At 40.3% G+C, this 21,426-nt stretch overlaps 1 protein-coding gene across 1 annotated transcript in view; it reads right to left on the bottom strand.

Annotated features, from left to right (window-relative positions):
* Nucleotides 1-781: 781 nt before the first annotated feature.
* Nucleotides 782-21,426, bottom strand: part of gpc5a (glypican 5a) — a 146,489-nt gene continuing 125,844 nt past the window's right edge. The window contains exon 9 of the mRNA XM_084001279.1: nt 782-1,772. Within this exon, the coding sequence (XP_083857405.1) occupies nt 1,612-1,772 (161 nt within the window). The 3' untranslated portion in view covers nt 782-1,611. The remainder of the gene's footprint in view (nt 1,773-21,426) is intronic.

Genomic DNA, 21,426 nt, shown 5'->3' with positions numbered 1-21,426 from the left:
TTCATAAATTAAGGTCAAGTCATCTTGATGACATCATTATTATGAGGCGGTACAAATATTTCTGTACATTTGAAGCCGTATAGAAAAACAGGGAATGTCTCTGTGATTTTTTTTTTTTTACAATGTGATCTATTTACAGTAGCAGCTTTAATGATTGCCATGTTTAATTCTGTGGCATGTGTGGATATGCTTTTAATCAATAGTAAAAATTTGGCTATAAAAAGTGTCACTTAGCTTCAAAAGAATCTCAAAATATCTATTTTTTTCTTTTAGCTTCCCAACATATCTGAGCCAAAGAACAAGTCATTGCTCCCACTGAACACTTCTCACTCTCTCACTCTCTCCAGCCACTGACTAGACATGCATGGCATATGTGAAACAAATCATTTTCCTTTTTTCGCACAGAAAAACCAGCCAGCAGCTGGCAACACACCAGCAGTATACGCAGTCAGGTAGTAGGTAGAAGCAATTGGATTCTTCCTCACCAGTGGCTCCAGGAGCTATCAGCTCCCATCCAGGCCTATGAAGGCAGAGGAGGATTGAGTTTGAAAGATGATAATAGACTCCTGAGGAAACTAATCTATTTCTAAAGAAGAAAGGAATATGAATTCGCTCACTTGCCCCCCTCCCCTCCTTCGCCTTCTACTACTACTTTCTGCTGCCAACCTTTCTCCCTCACCGGTAGCATTATAGGTCAATTTTGCAATTGAAATGCACCAATTAAACTGGTCTGAGACAGCAGGGTAGCTATTACAGGTGAAGAGAAGCAGATGTATCACACTTCATTTGTGCAGTATTCATAAATGCATAAGAACAAACAGTGTGACATGTCTGACAACTACAGGTTTTCTTAAATGATCTAAAACAGACTTTGAATTTTAAAAATGACTGTAAAAAAAAATGTGGTTCGTGAACATTTGGATTGTATAAGAAAAACAGGCCATGTGAATTTTTACAAGTATTTCTGTTTCTGTGTCTTTTGGAAGCCTATAGCAACGGCATTTCGTTGCCATTAATCACTATTGTGTTTCTTGTGCAATGACAAATAAAGAAAGTCTGAAGTCTGAAGTCTGAAATGCCAGAGCTGTGTAGACCTTTTTCCTTTCCTACTTTCTTATTTTGAATTTCAAATCCGACTTCAAAATTTACCTTTTTAGGCCACTGGACTCCTTTCACAGCAGCTGTAAAATCCAATTTAAGAAAAGCACAACCTGCCTCTGCCTGTGTAGAGGGAATGGAGATCTTATATGCAGAAGCAAATGAATAAATACAATTGAATTAATTCCAATTATAACAAAGTATGTTGTAGTTATCTGTGAAATCCAGCTGTTGTTAAGTGAGTAAAGTCATTATTAGTGTTAATGAATGCCAGATAACTGATTAAAAACAAAACAAAAACACAAACTGAACCATGTGCTGTCTCTTACAAAAGCCACAGTGTCCGGTCATCTTTCCACACGATGAATTCTCTCCCACTGCTTCCTGCACTCCGTGGAAGAGGTGCTCCATTTCATACCACAGCATGTTATGTCCACTGGCCCCCCTTGCATTTCTGGATAAATAAGCTTGAAATCAAGTCTTGACAGTTTCATGCTGCAGAAAAGGCAGCTGTTACAAGGCCAGGAGCATATGTAAACAAGGCAATATCAGGACCCAGATGGCTCCCGTCAGTCCAAGGCCCCGGGATCTGCCCTCCGCTTCTGAATCCTCGACAGGTGGATGATGATGATAATGATGATGGTGTTTGTGATCACCCGTCACATCTGGACTCGCTGAGGAGACAGAGAGAGAGAGCGCAGAAACCAGGAAGATGCTCATTAGCAACATAACATCTAGATTATTATTGGACAAGGATGAGGCTGGTTTCTGTACTGTACATTTATATCATTCTTACTGTCAACACAAACAAGAACCACAACCAATCAAAACCTTAACACTTCAATCTGTGGTACTAAGATTTCATTGTTAAAGTGCAATTATGTGCATTAGTGAGTTAAAGTACAGTGCCCATGGTCTCACAACCACAGCCATATTGCTTCACACACCTTCCCCAGCTGCAATACATTAGGGCAGCCACTAACCATTAGGGGAATTTGTTAATTTTCCACCAGCCTATTTATAGTGAGCTGATGTAACTGGTGGAGCAACGTTCAGCCTCTCCGCTGCTCCCCTGAGGTGCAGCACGGAGCATCTCGGGTGCTCCTGTGTGTCAACAGTGTTTGTCCCGAGGTGTAAAAAGCTAAATGCATGCACAGTTACAACAAACTAAAATAACTAAAGCATTACAGCATTAATCAACAGAGGACTTTCAATTTCTACACAGGCTGTAGTTTGAAGGTTATAAGAAGTGAGATGCTCTTAAACACATGTTTAGGATTTACTTTTAGTATTTAGTTTTAGTTTTTACTTCATAGTAACATAAGACATATAAACACCGTAGAAGAGGGGAGACTGTAAAAGTCCCTAGACACAATCAAAGTGATGTTGCAGTTTTATATGGTGCATCATATACTTGAGCACATTTAGCCATGAATGGATGTAACTACAGTAGATGTTGTAAAGCAGGGGTTTAAAAATATGAGGCAATGAACTTCCTGAACAGCTAAAATGATCAGTAACACACATTAAACTGACGTCACATTGTTTATGCAAATACACAAATTTGGAATATTTGCATAATCTACTTCATCTGCATTTGCTAATAATGTGCTGCTGTTGTAATCACAAATATTGTATTTTAACCCTTTCCCTCTTTTACTGCCGTCAGTACAAATTATATAACATAAACATATTTTCACTTTATAGTGCATGTCCCAGAGGGTTTGTGTTGCAGCTGCTCCTTCCACCTTTTTTTTTTGTCACAGTAACGTCCCTATTTTGTTCTATAATTACATTTTAACAACTTCAATTAAATTATATTATTATAATTTGGATACAGAAATAAAATGTAGTCTTTTCTTTATTAGAGCGTTTTTAAATCTTAAAAGGAAATAAAGGTTAAGTTTACTTTGTAATTTGTTAATATTGTTTTTGCATTCAATTGAATTTGCACCACACACACACAGTGTATGAGACAGTAATTTATCTTTTCCCTCTGACCTTCACAATACTGTATATTCACATTATATACACCAAACCACCTTGACTTGAGCTCCAGCGGATATTAATTCAGGCGACTGCAGCACACCGGCTGCCCACATCTATCTTGCTGTTTACGTCTCTTTGGAGGCCTCAAGTGTTGAGGGGGGAAATTCACTGTCCCTCCCTGAGTGAAATACAGTGTCCTCTTTAGCCCGGCCGGTGTCACCTAAGGACACCTCAGACTCCTTCTTGATTCATCCCCACGGGGACGGAGGGAAGCTGGGCCCCAATAGATGGCCAGCCGCTCCGGGTCTTTCCAGTCTCTGACTCAGACCTCTGGGTCATAAGTCTGTCGTGGGCAGGATTACTCTAACCCCGACCCTTTCAGAGTTGTATAGAGGCTGTGTTATCGAACTTTATCTTAGTAGCAGAAAAATAAAACCAGCTGCAGAGGACATTCTCTGGGGACTCCAATTCCACTTTTTTATGGTCCAGCAGACAGAGCCTGTAACTCTTTTCCATCCACAATGTGACATAAAGATAAGATGAGCACAACATAAGCATGACTGAAACATACATAGTCTTCTGCATTTATAATATTATTTCTGAATGGACACTTATTTGTCTTCACAGAAATGGACACATATAGGTAACACTTTACTTGAATAGGTATTCATAAGATTGACATAAAACTGCCATAACCATGACATAAAAGCTGTCATAAACATCAATGAATACTTATGACAGCTGTGTAATTCGGTAAGTTATGTCACTTTTGATGCAAAGTTGACATTATTTGAGATGTCCTTGTTATGAGAACTTGACATAATTTTTAAAGTTTGGCAATCAGGTCTGCTATGACAGTTTAAATTGTCTTTATGTCAAGTTGTCAGAACAAAAACATCTCAAACAATGTCAACTTTGCATTAAAAGTGACATAACTTACCGAATGACACTTAACGACAGCTGTCAGAAGTATTCATTGATGTTTATGACAGTGTTATGTCATGGTTATGACAGTGTTATGTCAATCTTATGAATACCTATTCAAGTCACCCACATATATTGCTGATGATACTTCTGTTACATGAAGCGCCATCATGACGCATCTGGACAGGGCCTGAAATGGACTGTTATGTACTGGTTCAGCGCCATGGAGGCCCAAGGACAGCTATTTGAAAGTGTTCAGCGCGCTGATAGTCCATCTGAGGTTCTTTACCCAAGAGCACTGAACTTCAAGAACTCGATCCTCGATTCCTCTCACTGAAGCTTCAAGGTTTCAAACGCAGCAACAAGCTGTGGTCAGAGTGACAGACTGTACTGTACTGTATCTTTCTGATGAATGAAAATTCATCAGAAAATTGAACGCAGCTGATGGCATGAAAGCTCAAAGAAACTTAAGGACATTAGGTCACGAGCAAAGAATACGTAAAAGGATCCAAAACTTTTTAAAGAGAAATCTAATCTTATTCATATGTTTAAAAGAAACTACAGTACATCCATGGGGCTGTGTCTAGCTCAGTTGGTAGAGCAGAAGCCCCATGTGTTAAGGCTGCAATCCTCACTGCAGGCGGCCCTGGTTTGAATCCTGCATCGAGCGGCCCTTTCCCTCCCTCTCTGCCTCCCCATTTCCTGTCTCTCTCAACTGTGTTTTCCATTAAAGGCGAAAAAGCCCAAAATATATACTTTTTTAAAAAAGAAAGAAACTACATCCATCCAAACACAAGGATGTTACAAAGTGATTTCTTTGCAAGAGAGTTCCTTTGTCTTTTTACTACAATGTCAAAATAGAAGAAAGTAAAAACATTAATGTTTGGAAGTGCTGGATAATTTTTGAAAATAATACTTCAGATAAAGTTAACTCTGCCATTGTAGCCAGTTTATTATGGCTCCAATCTGAGGTCCTTACTCTATAACTATTATCAGTACTAACTACTGTAAGACTTCAAGACTTGATGGCAGAACAGTTACAGTCCACAAGTTCACATAATAATGTGGAAACTCCCTTTACTGTATGTATTAACTAGAGTTCAATATTGCACTCTATGACCTTTATGCTTCAAACTTATTTCTTTTATCTAAACCATATGCAGGTTGGTCAGAACAGACACTTTCAGAGTTTTGTATCAGGACACAATGAGTTTTCAGACGACTGAAGAGGGGAAAACAACTGCAGTTTGGAAAAATACATTTCAAAATAAACTCTCAAACGAGCATCTAATGGAGGTCTGATCATTTGGCACACACATAATTATAAACACAGGCAAATATGTGTTATTTAATATCTCACATACACACACACACAGTATTGACTCTGGCTGCATTACGGCTATTAATAACCATCATTACTGCTGAATCTTCTGGCTATAAGTGGGTTTATTTCATGAATGATAATGAAGGTCCATGTAAATAAAAGGAGCATCTTTCCCTCAAAAAGTCCAACTACACATGTCCAAAATGGAACAACCCAACAGAGCAGATGTTTTTCTTCTGCAATTGAGGTCATAGTGAAGTTTGTCTCCAAAAGCTAATGGCTGAAAAGAGCTGCAAAGGTCTGCTCTGTGTTTTTGGATCAAAGCACGAGTGATTTTAGAAATTTTCTTGGCATGTGGTGAAGTAATGATATGTTTTAGTAAACCCTTGGCAGAGATGTTAGGACGCTTGAAAAGGTGCTTGGTCTGAAGAGAGACATAGGTCAGAACGAGAGGCTTACAACTGAAGTGAAATCAATACGAGCTGATTCCTGAGGACTTGGACCAACAATGATCAATACCACACTAACTGCACCAGGAAAAAAAAGAAAGAAAAAAACCAACAACTGCAGTGATGGAAAGTGCTTTTGTGTGATTATAAGAGGGTCCGCCTTCAGAGCTTTAGAGCCTTTAGAGCAAATCTTCAGGTTGCCTGGCTGCTACAGAGTAAAAGGGTTATTATGAAAAGCCCAAAGTTTGTCAAACTTCATTACAGCTTCTATTAACAACTTCCTCTACTTCAGCAGTCTCATTAGTTTGCAGAAGTGTCTCACATGGAAATTATTCTCCTTTCTCCCTTTCCGATGACCCCAGCTTGCAACTGTAACACTATTAAAATCCAAACATAAACATTAATTAGTTAAGAGCAGCGCAGAAGGTGAAATGATGATGAGAAGGTTAGGAGAGTAGGTGCCTTTGTTTACTCTTTCGGTGTTCGTTGTCTGCAGTTTTAGTAGTTATATATATAAATCCAAGCAATTACTGTTATTATTATTATATTATACCCTAGTGTCTAAATAAAAGTCGTCCCTTAGTAGAGTCCCTTTAATTAACCTTTGGTATATATCCAGTGTACCTTAAACCAATACTGCACATGCTTGGCGCCAAGTCTGAACACAGCAGCAACTTTAACGTATTTCACTCAAATTACAATTCAGTCAGAGACACTCATTTCAAGCTGCTGACCACTTATTGCAAATGTTTAGATGTGGAGAAAATGCTTTTCTTTTGATTTGGTTTATCAAAGAATACAAACAGCAACAACGGATCTACTGAGAGAAGCAGATGCCTTTTCATATTGTAGATCATCAAAGCTTCCTGTAAACATTGTTGAACATTAGGTCTAAGTCAACACTGTCAAAGCTTTAGTAACGAGTATTTGGTATTTGGACAGTGATGGGAGCTGCAGTGTTGGATGAGACTAACAGTTTATAAAGCCCTATTTAAGTTACACATGCATGAACGCCCCTGTTCATGCATGTGTAACTCAAACACATGATGTTGCTATTCAGGTTGCAGCCGAAACAGGTGACACATTAATCAGCCATTAATACAGTGCATGGATGAGACACCTGGCACCAACCGAGACGTGAGCACCACTTAGGTGTTCTGCCTAAATACACTAATGGAAAACTCCATCAATACATGCTCTGATCATAACAGATAATCAATTAAAATAATCAATCAAAAAGCACATTTAAAGGGGAACAATGTAAGTCTGGTAGCTCTTGTGCTATTTTCCTTTCACTGTTTACACCTACCCACCGGCGAGACGTAGCTGGCGAGAAGGCAATCCATGCAGCGGAGGATAACGTTAAATATCATATACGTTTTACGATGTGTATATATTTGCATAGTCTTATCTGTCATAAACAAGAGATTATGGGCGTTTTTGTGTCATGGTGCCGCTGAGACGAGAGCTGGGACACTGGGATGGAGGCCAAGAGACGCTATAGAGGGAAGGCAGAGAGCCTCCAATCTCCCCGTTAACAAGCCATCTAAACATCACAAAGCTGTTTAATTAACGTAAAAAAAAATCTTATATAGTTCCTCTTTAAGGAATTGCCGCCTTTAATTGTCACAGAGAGACAAGAAACAGGAAGAGGGAGGCGGTGACAACATGCAACATGAGTCTCAATCATCTCAGTTTATCTGCAAATGTTTTATATGTGTTTATTGGCATGCTTTATTTTTTAAACTGTCATGTCAGTGTAGAAGATATTTACCTTTGCAAAAGTGGTGTACTAAAGGAGTGCAACCTGCAGCTGAAGTGTTTGGATTGCATTTGCTAAAATGGACTTCACCTATTCCCACCTCTAGTTATTTGGAAGATATAGTCTATTTGTAACTTTTGACAGTAATGTTCATATTTGTCCTGGTGTCAGTGTTTGTATGTAATGGAAAAGTGGATTCACGGCAGTTTATGATGAGCACAAATAACAGACAGTATGAATGGGTTTCCACTGGGGTTATTTTTGTTTTCACAGCTAAACAATCACACAGAGTGAGAGAAAGAGAGAGAGAGAGCTGAGACCTTTCAGCCCGCGGTAGAGGCCTCACCACCATTTAACCACATTGATTTCTGTGTTGTTTGACAGTCTTATTAGACTGCCTGCTGCCAGAAATAAACCTGAGAATTGAACCTGAGAGAAGTCGTAGAATCTTCTTTTCACTCTGCCGTGAACAAATAAAGTTTGAGAGATTACGCCGGCTTTATATTATGAAGAAGCAACCGCAAACAGCAGAGATTGAATTCTCTAATCCTTCTTTTCTTAAACGTTTCTATATAGTTGGATGGTGAGAGAGCGAGTTTTCCAGTCTGGGCTAAAGGTAGAGGAGATTTCTGAGTAAATGTTAATCATAAATAGGACACCAACACCAACTCTATGATGGATGACAGCTTTTGTTAGAGGCAAAAGTTCTTGTAGTAGTTGTACTGAAATAAATCATCCCATTGCAATCGTCTTTGGGAGTGTGAAAATGTGTGTGTGTGTGTGGGACTGTGTTTGAAAATGCATGTGTGAGGTGTCAACCACGAGCCTCCTTACACCTCCTTAGTGTGTGTGTGTGATTACACTCCTTCGTAAGCGTATGCAGTGGTTCATTTTGGAATAGTGTAACCCTTTTTTGGGGTGAAAATAAAAAAAAAATTTGAAAAAAAAAAATCAAGATGTAGCAACTGCTATTTTGGCAACAGCAGATAACGCCTTTTGTTGATACAAAATTAAAACAGATAACAGAAGAAAGTGGGAAGACGCGTGAACGCTACAGAGATCTATTAACATTTGGAAATGGAGTGGAACATGATACCAATCACAAGGCATAAATAATGTATTCTACAAGCATCTGCTGTTGATACTGATACAGGATGCTAATAAAACCGGTTTGGATGAGGGATTAACTTCTTAACATCATGCTACTGTCATTTTGTAAAGTTGTTTTTTTGTAAAGCAATGAAAAGGAATGGCTTCTGAAATATAGATTGTTCTGTTTTGTTGTGCGAAGCAATTGTGTATTAATATTGTATAGCCACGGTGCTCCAACTCTTTCATCAGGGGCCCATTTATGAATTTTCTATATGGTCAGTCAGAGGTCTGAAAAAACACAAACTCACACAGAAGCAAAAAACTCAAGAAGTTTTTCAAACTGGAACCAAAAAATTCAACTCAAAGAGCTTGACTGAACATTAACATCTCACAATAACTATGTCATGAATGTGTTTGGCCTGTGATTATACATCCAGCATCACTCTCTAGCACAACACGTGAGTTTCCAATGGGCCTGAAAATCATAACCTGACCTGGCCTGGGTGTTGAAGCCCGACCCGAGTCATTTTTATATATTTTTGGTCCAAACCCGGCCCGAACCTGGCCAAAGAAAATAAAAAAACACCTTGCCTGATGCATCAGTGCCGATTCAGTGCATTTCACAATAAACAACAAATACTACAACCAGCAAGAAGATGTGTTTTATACATGAAAAGAAAAAAAAAGAAGGCTGAGACCCGACCTGAGTCATTTATACATATATTTTCAGCATAAACCAGGGTGTCTGGTACTGTAGGTACATTGTGAAGGAATTACTCCCATCTAGCAGTGCGGTTTCATATCGCAACAAACTCAGTCGTATTCTCTATGTTGCATTCACGTGGAATCGGGCAGACGGCAGACAGCCACTGCACATAACGGGATGAACAAGTGTCTATGTAAACAAGTGGTCCGTCGGCATGAGGCAAAACGACACACGACATGTGGCACTATGTTATCATGGCGATGTCGTATTCACATTTTTTAGGATTTCTCTTGTGGGGTTTGTTTGCCGACTGCCGTTCGCCTGAGTCCACATGAATGCAGCATCAGTGTGACCCTCCATCCTTCTCACACTACATCATGGTGATGGTTTTCACACAGATACCACCTCCATCGTTTCTCCCAGAGCCAACCGCTCTTGTGTCTGTGGTCACGCTGCCACTGAACATAAAAGATGGCGGCACAACATGGCAGCTAGCACTGAGCTTACACCTGTACTGTATGTATACATGAATGTTGATGGGGGTTATTACTAATCAATGAAACACATACTTTTGAACGAAGTAATCAATTTTTGTTAATAGACAACAAGAGAATTTACACAATGTCCCTTTAAAGGAGGTGTAATAATACAAGATGTTTAGTCTGTTTCATATCTCTCTCTGTATTGTGAAGCTCTTAGGAGTTTACGTCACTCTAACTCCGAGATGTCATTGTCCTCTGCTGCATCCCCATTAATCCTGTCACTTAGAGGGGAGTCTATTCCTGGAGCTTGGATCTATCATTTCACACAAATAGAAAAACATATTTGTGTCAAAATTGATGCTTTAGTGTCCTATCTGGTCCATCAGATTAGACAGTGTAAAGCGGTTGTATGCTCTCGTCATGTCTCTGTTGTTTATGTCTTTTTTTTTTTGAGCTGCCTGTGCCGTTGCTGTTTCTCCCCTTAATGGCCGTTGCATCATCAGTCGTACTGATCGCAAACCGATATCTTCGCCCTGCGCCGCCGCTTCACAGGGCCATTACATCAAGAAGACCCAACTGGCGCTGCAAGAGGAAAACCCTTCACTTCATTGCCCCACGGGGAAAATTATCCTTGTCACACTTTGAAACCCACATGCATGCAGACACATCACCGCGTCCTCGCTTAACTACGCACCAGATACACACTCACACATGCTAGTGGCGCACACAGCTAAGCTTCTTAGAATGAATTTTAATAATCAGCATATAACCCAATCTATGTGTGGCGTATACAGCATGGCAAGTAGGATTAAGTTTAAATAAAGAGAGGCATGCAGATTTCTAGCAGCAAGTTGTTTTTTTCGCCCCAGAATTGTTTTGTTTACACGTAAACGAGATCAGCTGAGGAGAGGAGCTAAACGAAGAGAAACCACCTGAGACCTCTCGGAGAGAAGGCTGAGTGCTCCCATTCACAAACAGAACAATTGAATATAGCTCTGTGTTGCAGCACGGCATCCCCTTTCAATTAGATGCAGACGCCCAGAGAAAACAGAATAAATTAACTCTTTATCCACGGAAATCGTATCATTTAGCACGACTTCACTCATTTACATCTCGCGCACAATTATAGTGCTCAGTGAAAAAAAGTCAGTTTGTGATGATTAATACATCATAACGGCTCTGTCAACACCAACACCACCATGAGATTCACATTTGTCAGGTGTTTACTGTACGACACTGGTGTGCAAAACCCGACTCACTGCAACTGGATTAAGTATCATGTGTTAGAATAAAAAAATAAAAAAACATACCCATGGTACATATAGAGCCTACAGCGTAAAGTCAGCTGTGCACATATTGACAGATATACACAGACACAGACACAAACACATGCTGTATGGAATATGGCTGCAGTCTTAAAGGACAAGTCTGGTGTTATATCACATCTTTCTCACTCTGTCAGCAGCAGCAGCAGCAGCAGCAGCAACTTCTTGATGGATTGCCATGAAATTTTGCACAGACAGTCGTGGTCCGTGGAAGACAAAGCCCACTGACCTTTGTAATCCTGTGACTTCCAGAAGCATCACTGTGAGGTTTGACCAAATATCTCCCATCAGCCCCAGCTGTTCCTTGCACTTAGTGCTAATAAGCGACGTTAGCACGCTGACTCACGGCGTACACAGGGGCATTATAGTGGAGCTACATAGTGGGCATATTCGAAATGCCTGAGGCTTTTGAAAGACTTTAAATAATGCGACTGTGGGGCGGTGTTTAGCTTTAGCTCAGTTGGTAGAGCAGCCGCCCCATGTGTTGAGGCTATAGTCCTCACTGCAGGCGACCCCAGTTCGAATCCCGCACCGAGCGGCCCTATCCTGCGTGTCATCCCCCCCCCCCTCTCTGCCTCCCATTTCCTGTCTCTCTCTCTCAACTGTCCTGTACATTAAAGGTGTACAGAAAAGAAAATTGAATTTGAGCCCACTCTGGGTCATAAAATTAGTGTAATAACTCATCTATCAGACGATTTAGGCCAAACTTTGTGCAAAATTCTATTTTTGAGTAAATCCGGGATGAAAGTGTGTATTTTTTTTTTTCGCATTGGATAATGCAGGCGCACGGATTATACGTCAGCCTGTACACGATTCACCAGCCACTGTTATTGGATCCGTAATCCGTCATTCAAACGTCTGAGACACGCACACACACACGGAGCTCGGGCTCGCCCCAAGCTTTGCAGCTCGTGACAACTCGGCGCGACAAACAGGACAAACGGCCATTTCTGTACACCTTTAAAGGCAAAAAAGCCTCCCAAAATATACTTTAAAATAAAAAATGCTACTTTGCTGTGGTACATGCGTGTGTGTGTGTTTGTTTGTTGCATCACATGAGCACTAAGTAGTGATGTGTTGGACGACACACCCATCTTTGAAATCAGCCTTCGTTTTGATCTTAAGTGTAAATGAGTCTTTCCTGTGACAAAGTCAAATTAACACAATCTGTCCACAGACATATTAACACCTACTCTTTGGTTGCTCCTATTACAGTACAGTAGGTGTCTCCACAGTGACACACACACACACACACACACACACACACACACACACACACACACACACACACACACACACACACACACACATTCTCAAGGTGAAAAGAACACCAGCAACACAGTCGCAGCTACTGTAGTGAGGATGAAACAGAAGTTATGAAACATTAGTTACTGTAGGAGACATTTGGAGGTGTCTCCTGAGCAGCAGTCAGCTGAGAGACACGTTGATGGTGAATCTATTACAATCCTTGTGCCCTCACTGAAAAGCAATTGCCAACTGACCAGGCTGGTAAACACAAACATAACTGTGTTTACTGACAACACATCATGAGATTGTTGATATAGAGAAGATCTGCTTCTCCATTCTGCTGTCATAATGTGAGGCTTCTTTGCATGTTTAAGTAACTACACTGCAGTAAAAAGGTAACTAGTGAAGTAATTACCTTCAGAGTAAATCAGTGGAGCAAAGAGAAAATTATTCGTAAAAGTTTGCATAGTACAACTACAACAGCGATTCCCAAGTTCGCTCTAACAATACAAGCATTGTGTGAAAGTCTCCTGATAGTTCAATCACCTTGAATCAGGTCAACTTGCCTTTTGTCTGATTTCATTTACCTGCTGTACTTGAAGCCAGCGCATTTCAAATGTCTAGTCTGACCCCCAATAAAATCAGCATCCATCCTGTTTGTGCAATTATAGAGAAAAGCAGGATCAATGGAATCTAATTTAAGGCAGAGGCATTATTCTAAAACACAGAGGCTGGTGCATCTCTGCATGGAGCCAGCAGAATGATTAAGTGCTCTGGTTATATCCTGTACGGCTCTGCTGCACATGCCACAGTGAGAGTGTTCATGTCCTGGATCCTATCACCCCAGCCTCTATTACATCCTCAGAGCAGTCAATACTCGACTCTGACCACCAGTCAGTCACTCTCAGGTTGCACACACAGGCAGAATACAAATCAGCCTGGAAAACTCAAAGCTCTGCATCCTCTCTTGTGTCCACACCGTTTCTCAGCCGGCTGCTGTTTGAACAAACCTATTCCCACAAACTTGGTTGGAAACAAATGATTTCCATATCTAGTAGCACAAATTCAACATATCTGTTCGTATAACAATGAAGTAAAATCTACACCGGTTGTAATGAGATGTCCATTACAACACAAGACATGTGGCTTCATATGAGCCAACTTATTTGTCTCTGTATTGTAAACTGTAGCTGTTGCCCAAATAATAATCGTGCAAGGATATGAAGTTTATTGATAAATCAATTAATATCATCATATTTTAATTGCCAATTATTTGAAAAATCATTTAAGCCAAATATTCACAAATGTATCCAATATTCAAATGTGATGACTTGCTGCTATTCCTCATACACCAACGTATTTCTGTTTTTTGCCTATTAAAATTCATCATCTTGGGCTGTGGGGGAAAAATTATTTTAGTATTACTGATGCAATGCCTTCCACAGCAATATAATATTTTATCAATGCCTAAACCTGGTGATAACTATATAACTGGCAACAGTTAAAGCAAAAGCAAAAAAAAAAAAAAACTTTCTGGCATGTGATAAAAACAACAAACTCAAAACAAGCACGTTAATATTGTATCACATAGAGTCAGAGAGTGTTAACAAAAGGAGGGGAAGTGTTCAATTTTTCATGCACGGTTCCCTTTTTTTTCACGGTGGAAAACAAAACATACGCGCTCTGATCAAATTGACATGCACTGACAAAGGTCTCTGCGAACCTGCCCTTCTCCTTCTACACCCTTGTGTTGTTCTTTACCAGCGGCAGCTCACATCCTCAGAGTTAAGCCTCGCTGCAGTCAACTTCATGCAACAGCAGACTTAACACCTCTGGCACCACATAAACAGGACAAGGTCGTTCAGCTCTCTCATCTGTAGACAAATACACACTGTACAACAATATAAAAACAATTAATGGGGGTTTTAAAGGCCCTGAAAACCCACTTTACCTCAGTCACCTTCTTCTTCTGAGTCCCACATCAACACAACATGTTTTTGTCAAATTACAGCACTGGTTATTTCACAAAAAAAACATTGTGTCTTCTTTAGTTTTGGCTTGTGTTTATATCTTAAGTTTGAAGTGGGTGGTGCAGTTGGAAAGACGCACTGTCCTGCGTTTCCCTGCAGCGATTGGGATTTAGCTGCATGGTTTAAATTTTAATGAATAAATAGCATCTAATAACATCTAGTCTTGGTAATGACTGTTGTTTATTTAGTCATGTTAACATTTGCTGGGTGGCGCGGTGCTGCAGTGCAGATCTCAGACTTTTCTGGGTTCATATGGAGTTGTGTATTGAGTTTGCATCCACAGACACACACACACACACACACACACACTAGGACTGTGTCTGAAATCACTTCACTATTCCCTTGTCACTGTATAAGTAACTCTATATAGAGGACTATATAGTGAGCTGATTGGTAAAGTGAAAAAAAAACACATTTGGACACTACGGCGCTGCACAGTTAATTACGTTCTCACTGCCGCATAATTAAAACGTTCCAGATCAATGTCGACGACGATGCACGACCGCAGTGCATTATGGCCTGTATATTGCTTGGTTAGGGAACATTGTGGGATACGATGAGTCAACTATATATTCTCACTATACATTCGGACAATGTACAATGAGAAGTGAGGGATTTTGGACACAGCCTGGGTCGATTATCAAATCTAAATCGCCCATAGGTGTGAATGTGAGTGTGTCTGTGAGGGCCTGCCCCACCCTCGCCAGCTGGGATTGGCTCCAGCTTTCCCACGACCTTGTGTGGATAAGCGGTATGGCCAGTGGACGGATGGATGAATGCATGGATGGATGGATTAACATTTGTTGCAGAGAAATACTTTGGATTTGAAACCACGTTTTCAGGGAACTTTAAGGGATGATTGTTCTTTGAGTACTTGAATGAAAGCAGGATTAGTTCTGCTTCAAAAAAAACATTTCCTGTGTGATTAAAAACAGCTTTTGCAAGCTATCAATCAAAAGTCCCAGAGGAGTTTCATACGATGATGATGATGATGATGATGATGTGCGAATGCTTTTTTTGGCAAATGTATCGGTTTCCATCTGGCTCTGTTTTTTGGTGGGATGGTTGAGTGTAAATGAGAGTCAGAGGGACGGCGCTGCACTCTGTTCCAGCCGCTCAGCTTTATGTACGGGTTGGATGCTGAGCTCAGCATGATGTTAACTGCATCAGCAACGAAACGGAAAGCACTGGTCCCAGTTTAGATTGTTGACACAATAAAGCGAACGCACACAGTCGGAGAAGAGTTGATTATCAAAAAAAAGAGGGATAGTGCAAAAGCCACAGGGCTCATTATAAGTTCGACAGATTTTAATGAAACACCTAGATCAAGAATTATTTCACAGTTTGAGTAATCAACTCGTGTCAGCTTCATAAATAATTAAACCTTTCCTTCATATTTTACCTCAAAGGTGCCTCAGCTTTAACCAGGCTAAAGACAATGTGCTAATTAGCATGTCCGCATCACAACCAGATATTACTCTTTTTTAGAAAACACAATTTGCATAATGAGGTTTTTGAATTTGCACTGTTCCCTCTCTTATTAACCTTCCATTAACCTTTAGATAAACAGAGGCAGCTCCGAGCATTATTCCCTGGGATCACACACCAAAAGGCTTGGCCCAAATTCATCAGACCAGCTGTGGAATCGCTTATGGGTGATTAGGCCACTGATAGCAGCTCGCCTCGCTGAAGATGAAGATCTCGTACAAGCTGCTCGGCAGCGAGGAGGTTACAAAGCAGCTCAGGCTCCTTTTGTTGTTCTTCACAGAGCTAATTCCAGGAATCCATTGGTGATGGGTAAAATCAATGCGAGAGGAAACGTTGATGGTCACAATTTTTAACACACATACAGTGAAGAGTAAAGCTAAATGACTTGATGTTTCAGTCTCTGTGTTAAACCTGCAACTAGGGTGAATAAGTGGGGGGTTGGATTGGCATTGGGATCATTGGGTGGGCGCCCTACTTTTACTTTTTGATGCTTTGTTGATTCACATGTGACAATACTCAATAGCAGCACCTGGCGCCCCAGGTGCAGCCCAGTTGTTGATTTCCGTTTTAATCCAAAACAAGTTGCTGTTTTTTTTTTTTTTATCTTGTATTTGACGAGTGGAGGAAGTGACCTTTCACTTCTATTGCCTTCAATAGACTGGCCATAGATGTAGGAATTAAGAGAATAAAACTGTGATTTAAAACAGTACTGGCAAACATGACAATACAATGATACAATGATAAAACGTCCAGACTTGGCCGATACAGCTGAAATGTTCAGAAATGTCAACAGTGTTAAAGTTGCACCTGTCTTTTTGTTCTCTTTTTTTTTGCTGTATTTGACAACAACTTGAGAACTTGTTGGGGAAACAATCTCTCATCTCAATCTTCTTCAACAGACATGGTCATAGATGAAGCCACAAACCCTCTTCTACAGAGAAACACACGACCTTCTGAGCAGCTTTGGTTGCTGTTACTGTACAGCCGCCGCCATTCGGCCTGCCCCTCCTGTGATAACTATGTAATTTAGCATGTAAAACAAGCAGCGCTACACCCGACACATGATTGGCGGGAGAAGCAGGAAGGCGTTCTGGTCCAGGTGTTCTGGGGACTGAGCTGAGCCTGTCTTTGGTCTTTTTTGTTTCTGGACTGTGTTTTCTTTTATGCTTGATAGCTTGGAACAGGAGTGCTGGGTTTTTTTTGTCATCCATTTATTTTGGCAATAGAGTTTGCCTTTGTATTTACTCCCTGTTAAGGTCGAGCATTTTCAGTTCTTGATCAATTAGCACTTTGTTTTGCCCAGTTCCCCTCTTTTAGTTCACTTGTTGTCACTTTTGCCTCCACTGAATGAGCCTTTTATTTATTATAACCTATTTACACCTGGGTTTTTTATGTTACTTCCCTCCATCTCCTTTCAAACTGAGCCGGGTCATAATAACTGCAGGTCGTTATTTCTGCATATTTGGTCTTTTTACCAATCTTGCCATGGTATCGGTCAGGTGGCCACTGAGGCAGCTTTGAAGTGATGCTCTGTGCTCCTGCTTTCTTCTCACCTCCTGCACCTTGAAGTCCAATGTTTGTGCCTTTTGAGGAGCTGTTGGGTCAAACCCAAAGCTGGCTCTGCCGTGTTAGACTTGGCCAACCGCCTTCCTCCTCACTGCCACACAGGGGTCCACTGTTCAAATAACAATATCTTCGGTTTCATGTGGCCGACCTCGTTTTGGTGTATTTCCATTTTTTTTTTCCATGTGACCTGCATTTGGTTAATTCCAATTGGCCATGTTCTACTTTGTTGATGGAGAATTCATGCACAGTTACAGGCCACACAAGTCTCCGTAGTGTAACAAACTGAATGCACCACAGCAGCACAGTCTTGTTGATTTGAGTTTTGTATGTGATAGTGTCTTTTTTTTCTTTGAGTTGTTCAGACTGCTTGGTGTGAGCTTTGCATCACACCATCAGCCCGAGCTCTTCACTGGCATTTCTGAAACAGTTCAGACTCAGGCCTTTCCGTTAATTTGAAACCTTTGATCCATGACTTGACCTTTGACAATGGAGGTGCTGGATTTGATCTTCAGCCTCGCCCTGATGATTTGATGAAGCTTCTCTCTTGCCACAGGAGACAGTTGTTGCCAAGGTTGTTATAGTGTCCATATATCAGCAGTGCCCTCTGACCAGACAGTTGACCGTTTATCAATCTGCTTTTACTGTTATTGTTTAGTTTAGGTTTGACCCATCCATCAGTTCCAACATCATCTTAACACTCTATCAACTAACTCCTTCTTTGCTCATGACATAATTATAACAAACTATAGGTTTTAATTATCTACTTGCTTGGGCAGATGACATGTTTGTTGAAGCCTAACCCTTCATCCACTGGGGTTTATATAGTATGACATCTTTGTTGACTTATTGTCCCATGCCAAACTGTAATGGACTCATTACTGCCCCCCTGAGGCCAGAGGGATGAAAACATCCCCCGGTACTTCACGATTGGTGAGAACCCCCTGTGGTAGTGTTATTTTGCCAATGTAAATGTCTCAATGGGGAAGATGCATATGACTCAACTGCTAATGAGAGAAGCTCCGAAAGACAAAGACAGCCTGCAACTGTTTGATACTCAAGCATGCAGAAATAAATAAGCAAATAAATAAAGAATAAAAGCAGAGGCCATTTTGGTCCCATGCATTTCCCTTTCACAGAGTAACACATTTCATGCTTGATTGGACAGATTTTAAGCTACTATTATGGCAATTATATGCAAATCCTACAGCTTTGAATACAAATGAGTATTTACTTGAATTGCATTTCTTGTCTTAGCACTATTACTCTGGTAGCACCATAAGCCTGCACATCCTCGGTCAATAAGTGCATACAACTTGAATGGAGTGCCTACAGAGTCACCGGCTATCAGTATAAGACACTGTGAAACTGCTGTGAAGACCAAATACCCTTTTTTGTTTGTCAGGCTTTTAAAGAAACTCAACACTGTATGCCTTCTGTGATAATAAGTAAGTGGATGGAAAATACAGGAAATAATGGATAATTTATTCTCATAAACTCCACCGGCCTTGAAGGTTTAGTTTAGGTTGGGTTAGAGTTTTCATTACCACAAGTTTATTTTTTAAAACTGCATTTTGTAACAGTATTATTATTATTATTGATGTGGTATTTTCTGTGAAGCTCACGTTTAGGTTATATTCATTTGGCAGTGTGTGTGCATCAGGGATCAGGGGACTCTACCAGTCCAACCTATTCCTCCAGTTCAGTCAGGCTCTCTCTCTCCGCGGTTGATTAACTTTGTGATCCATTAAGTGGCTTCATCCCCTCAGCGGGGAGTGTGTGCCCTCCACCCTATACCCTCGGAGGATTAGGGGAATCCCTTAGACATCATCAAAGGGACTCCAAGGTGAACAGAGATGCCGACTTTCTATGAAACGTCAGTGAAGACAGCAACAGCATCAACTCTGCTGGAGATGCTTCAGTCAAAAGCCGGTAAAATATATTTGTCTTTTTCTGAGCAGAGGCAACAGAACAACGTGAAGAGCAGAGACAATGTTATGACATGTTCATAAAACACATGTGTCGGTTTACTGTCAGTACTGCTTGATCAAATGAAGACAGCAACGTTTCAGTTGGAACATGATCAACTTCCAAAATCCCTTTCATATAGGAGCAGTTTTTCAAGCTCTGTGAGGGTGAAGTGAACTAGTTTTATGTTTTCAACACATCATATCAATTATTTAATTAGTTGATTTTCCTGTTTTGGGTGCTGCACCAGTTTAAAACAGCCAAATTTGGGGGAAATGATGATGAGGATGTAGAGAAGTCAAAGTCTTACATCATCTCAAGTTGAGCTTTGAATGTGGCTTCTTATCATGAAAAACATTCAGATGTAAACGTCATCTTTTGAACTCGCAGAGTCGAAGTATCCCCAAAATCTGACACAGGAGCCCAAAGCAATTATTTTCAAAATGCACTTGGTCCAACTGAACTGAAACAAGGAACATTTTTAAAGTTTAAAATTCAGAAACTTCTTCCTTTTCTTCTGTGACAGCTGACTTGTTGCTGTGATCTTGTGAAATCCCCGTCAAAACCTGGAGAGTGTTTTAGTTAGATAAAGATTCTAGATAAGGTGAAATGAACAGAAAGAAAATAAAAGTGAACATCATTTTTTTTGTGTTTAAGAAACTCCTTTTCCAATTGTCATTGCTGTGATGAAGATAAAGGTGCAGGAGTAAGAGATCAATAGAAACTGTGGACGTCTGATCATTTTTAGTGTAAGATCCAGATGGAGGCAAAAAAAAAAACTTTGATCTGTGTGATTACATTGATACTGCAATTAACTGTAATTATGTTGATATGATTGAGTTCATGAGACAGTTATTAATGCCTCTGCAGTGTGAAGAAAGAAATGTGTGGAGTTTGCACAGGTGACACTTCTTCCACATAATATTAAATTTCAAATCTGCAACCTCTGCATAATATTCAGCCATGGTATTAAGTATCACTGAGCACATTATAAAATATAGGGAAGCTTGGGGCAACAGTTTTCAACAGGGGGTGTGATATTTCATCACTAAACATCCATGCGTATGGATTCTACTCACATGTATACAGTATATGTTCAGTCGGGCATTTAAACTACATGTCAGGTTATTCTCTCAGTATAATGATACAGTCTTTTATATCAAAGACCAATTGAGACCATCTTCTGCACTCTCTCAGTTTGAAGCTATAAATGAGCAATCAGCTGCAATCATTTCCTATATTTTCTCTCCGCTCAAGTGGAAAGATTTTCCTGTGTTTATGTTTTATTCCAACTCTGACGTCCTTCTCGTGCACCCACTGTAGAAATCAAGTCAGACTTCATATTGTTACAGGACCGAGATGCTCGAGTTGAACGGCGCTGCGAATTGTATGACGCTGCAAGGCCACAACTTTCATTTTAACTTTTCCTCAACAAGCCTAGACAAGGTGTGAATGTGGCATGAAATGAGGTACGGAAGCAGGGCCAATTGATATTTAATTAATGCTAGGCCTGACTGGAGGGCCCAGGCTCATCTGCTGCATGTCTCATCCAATATGCATGATTTACAAGCGGGCTTCTTGCCACAGCAAACTTTCCACGCAATAAGGAGCATCAATGTGAAGTGGTGTACACCGCCAGCACACAGAGGAAGCAAGTATTCTGGAGCAACACTCTGTAAATCTTGACAAATGCTCTGTGGACTTTGCCAACGCACAGAATATTTTATGCATAAGATCCAAACATATCACCAAATATCTGAAAGCACTTAATGCAATGAAATGTCAAAGCAAGTCGCAGTGTTTAAACTTTGTTTTGTTCGATCTTTGTGTACCAGGATGAAGATTTGTGTTGAAAGGCCTTTGTAATTTCATTTGAAATATTTATAAGCAAAGCAAAGCATAAACACCTTTGCTGTTTTGGGAAGCACAGAGTTGCAGAGGACACCATTTCTTTTTTAAACCCTCGTGTTTTATTAAT

The sequence above is a fragment of the Trachurus trachurus genome, assembly GCF_905171665.1.
Source record: "Trachurus trachurus genome assembly, chromosome: 3".
In the NCBI taxonomy this organism is placed as follows: domain Eukaryota; kingdom Metazoa; phylum Chordata; class Actinopteri; order Carangiformes; family Carangidae; genus Trachurus; species Trachurus trachurus.
This window is presented reverse-complemented; position numbering and strand designations above follow the sequence as displayed.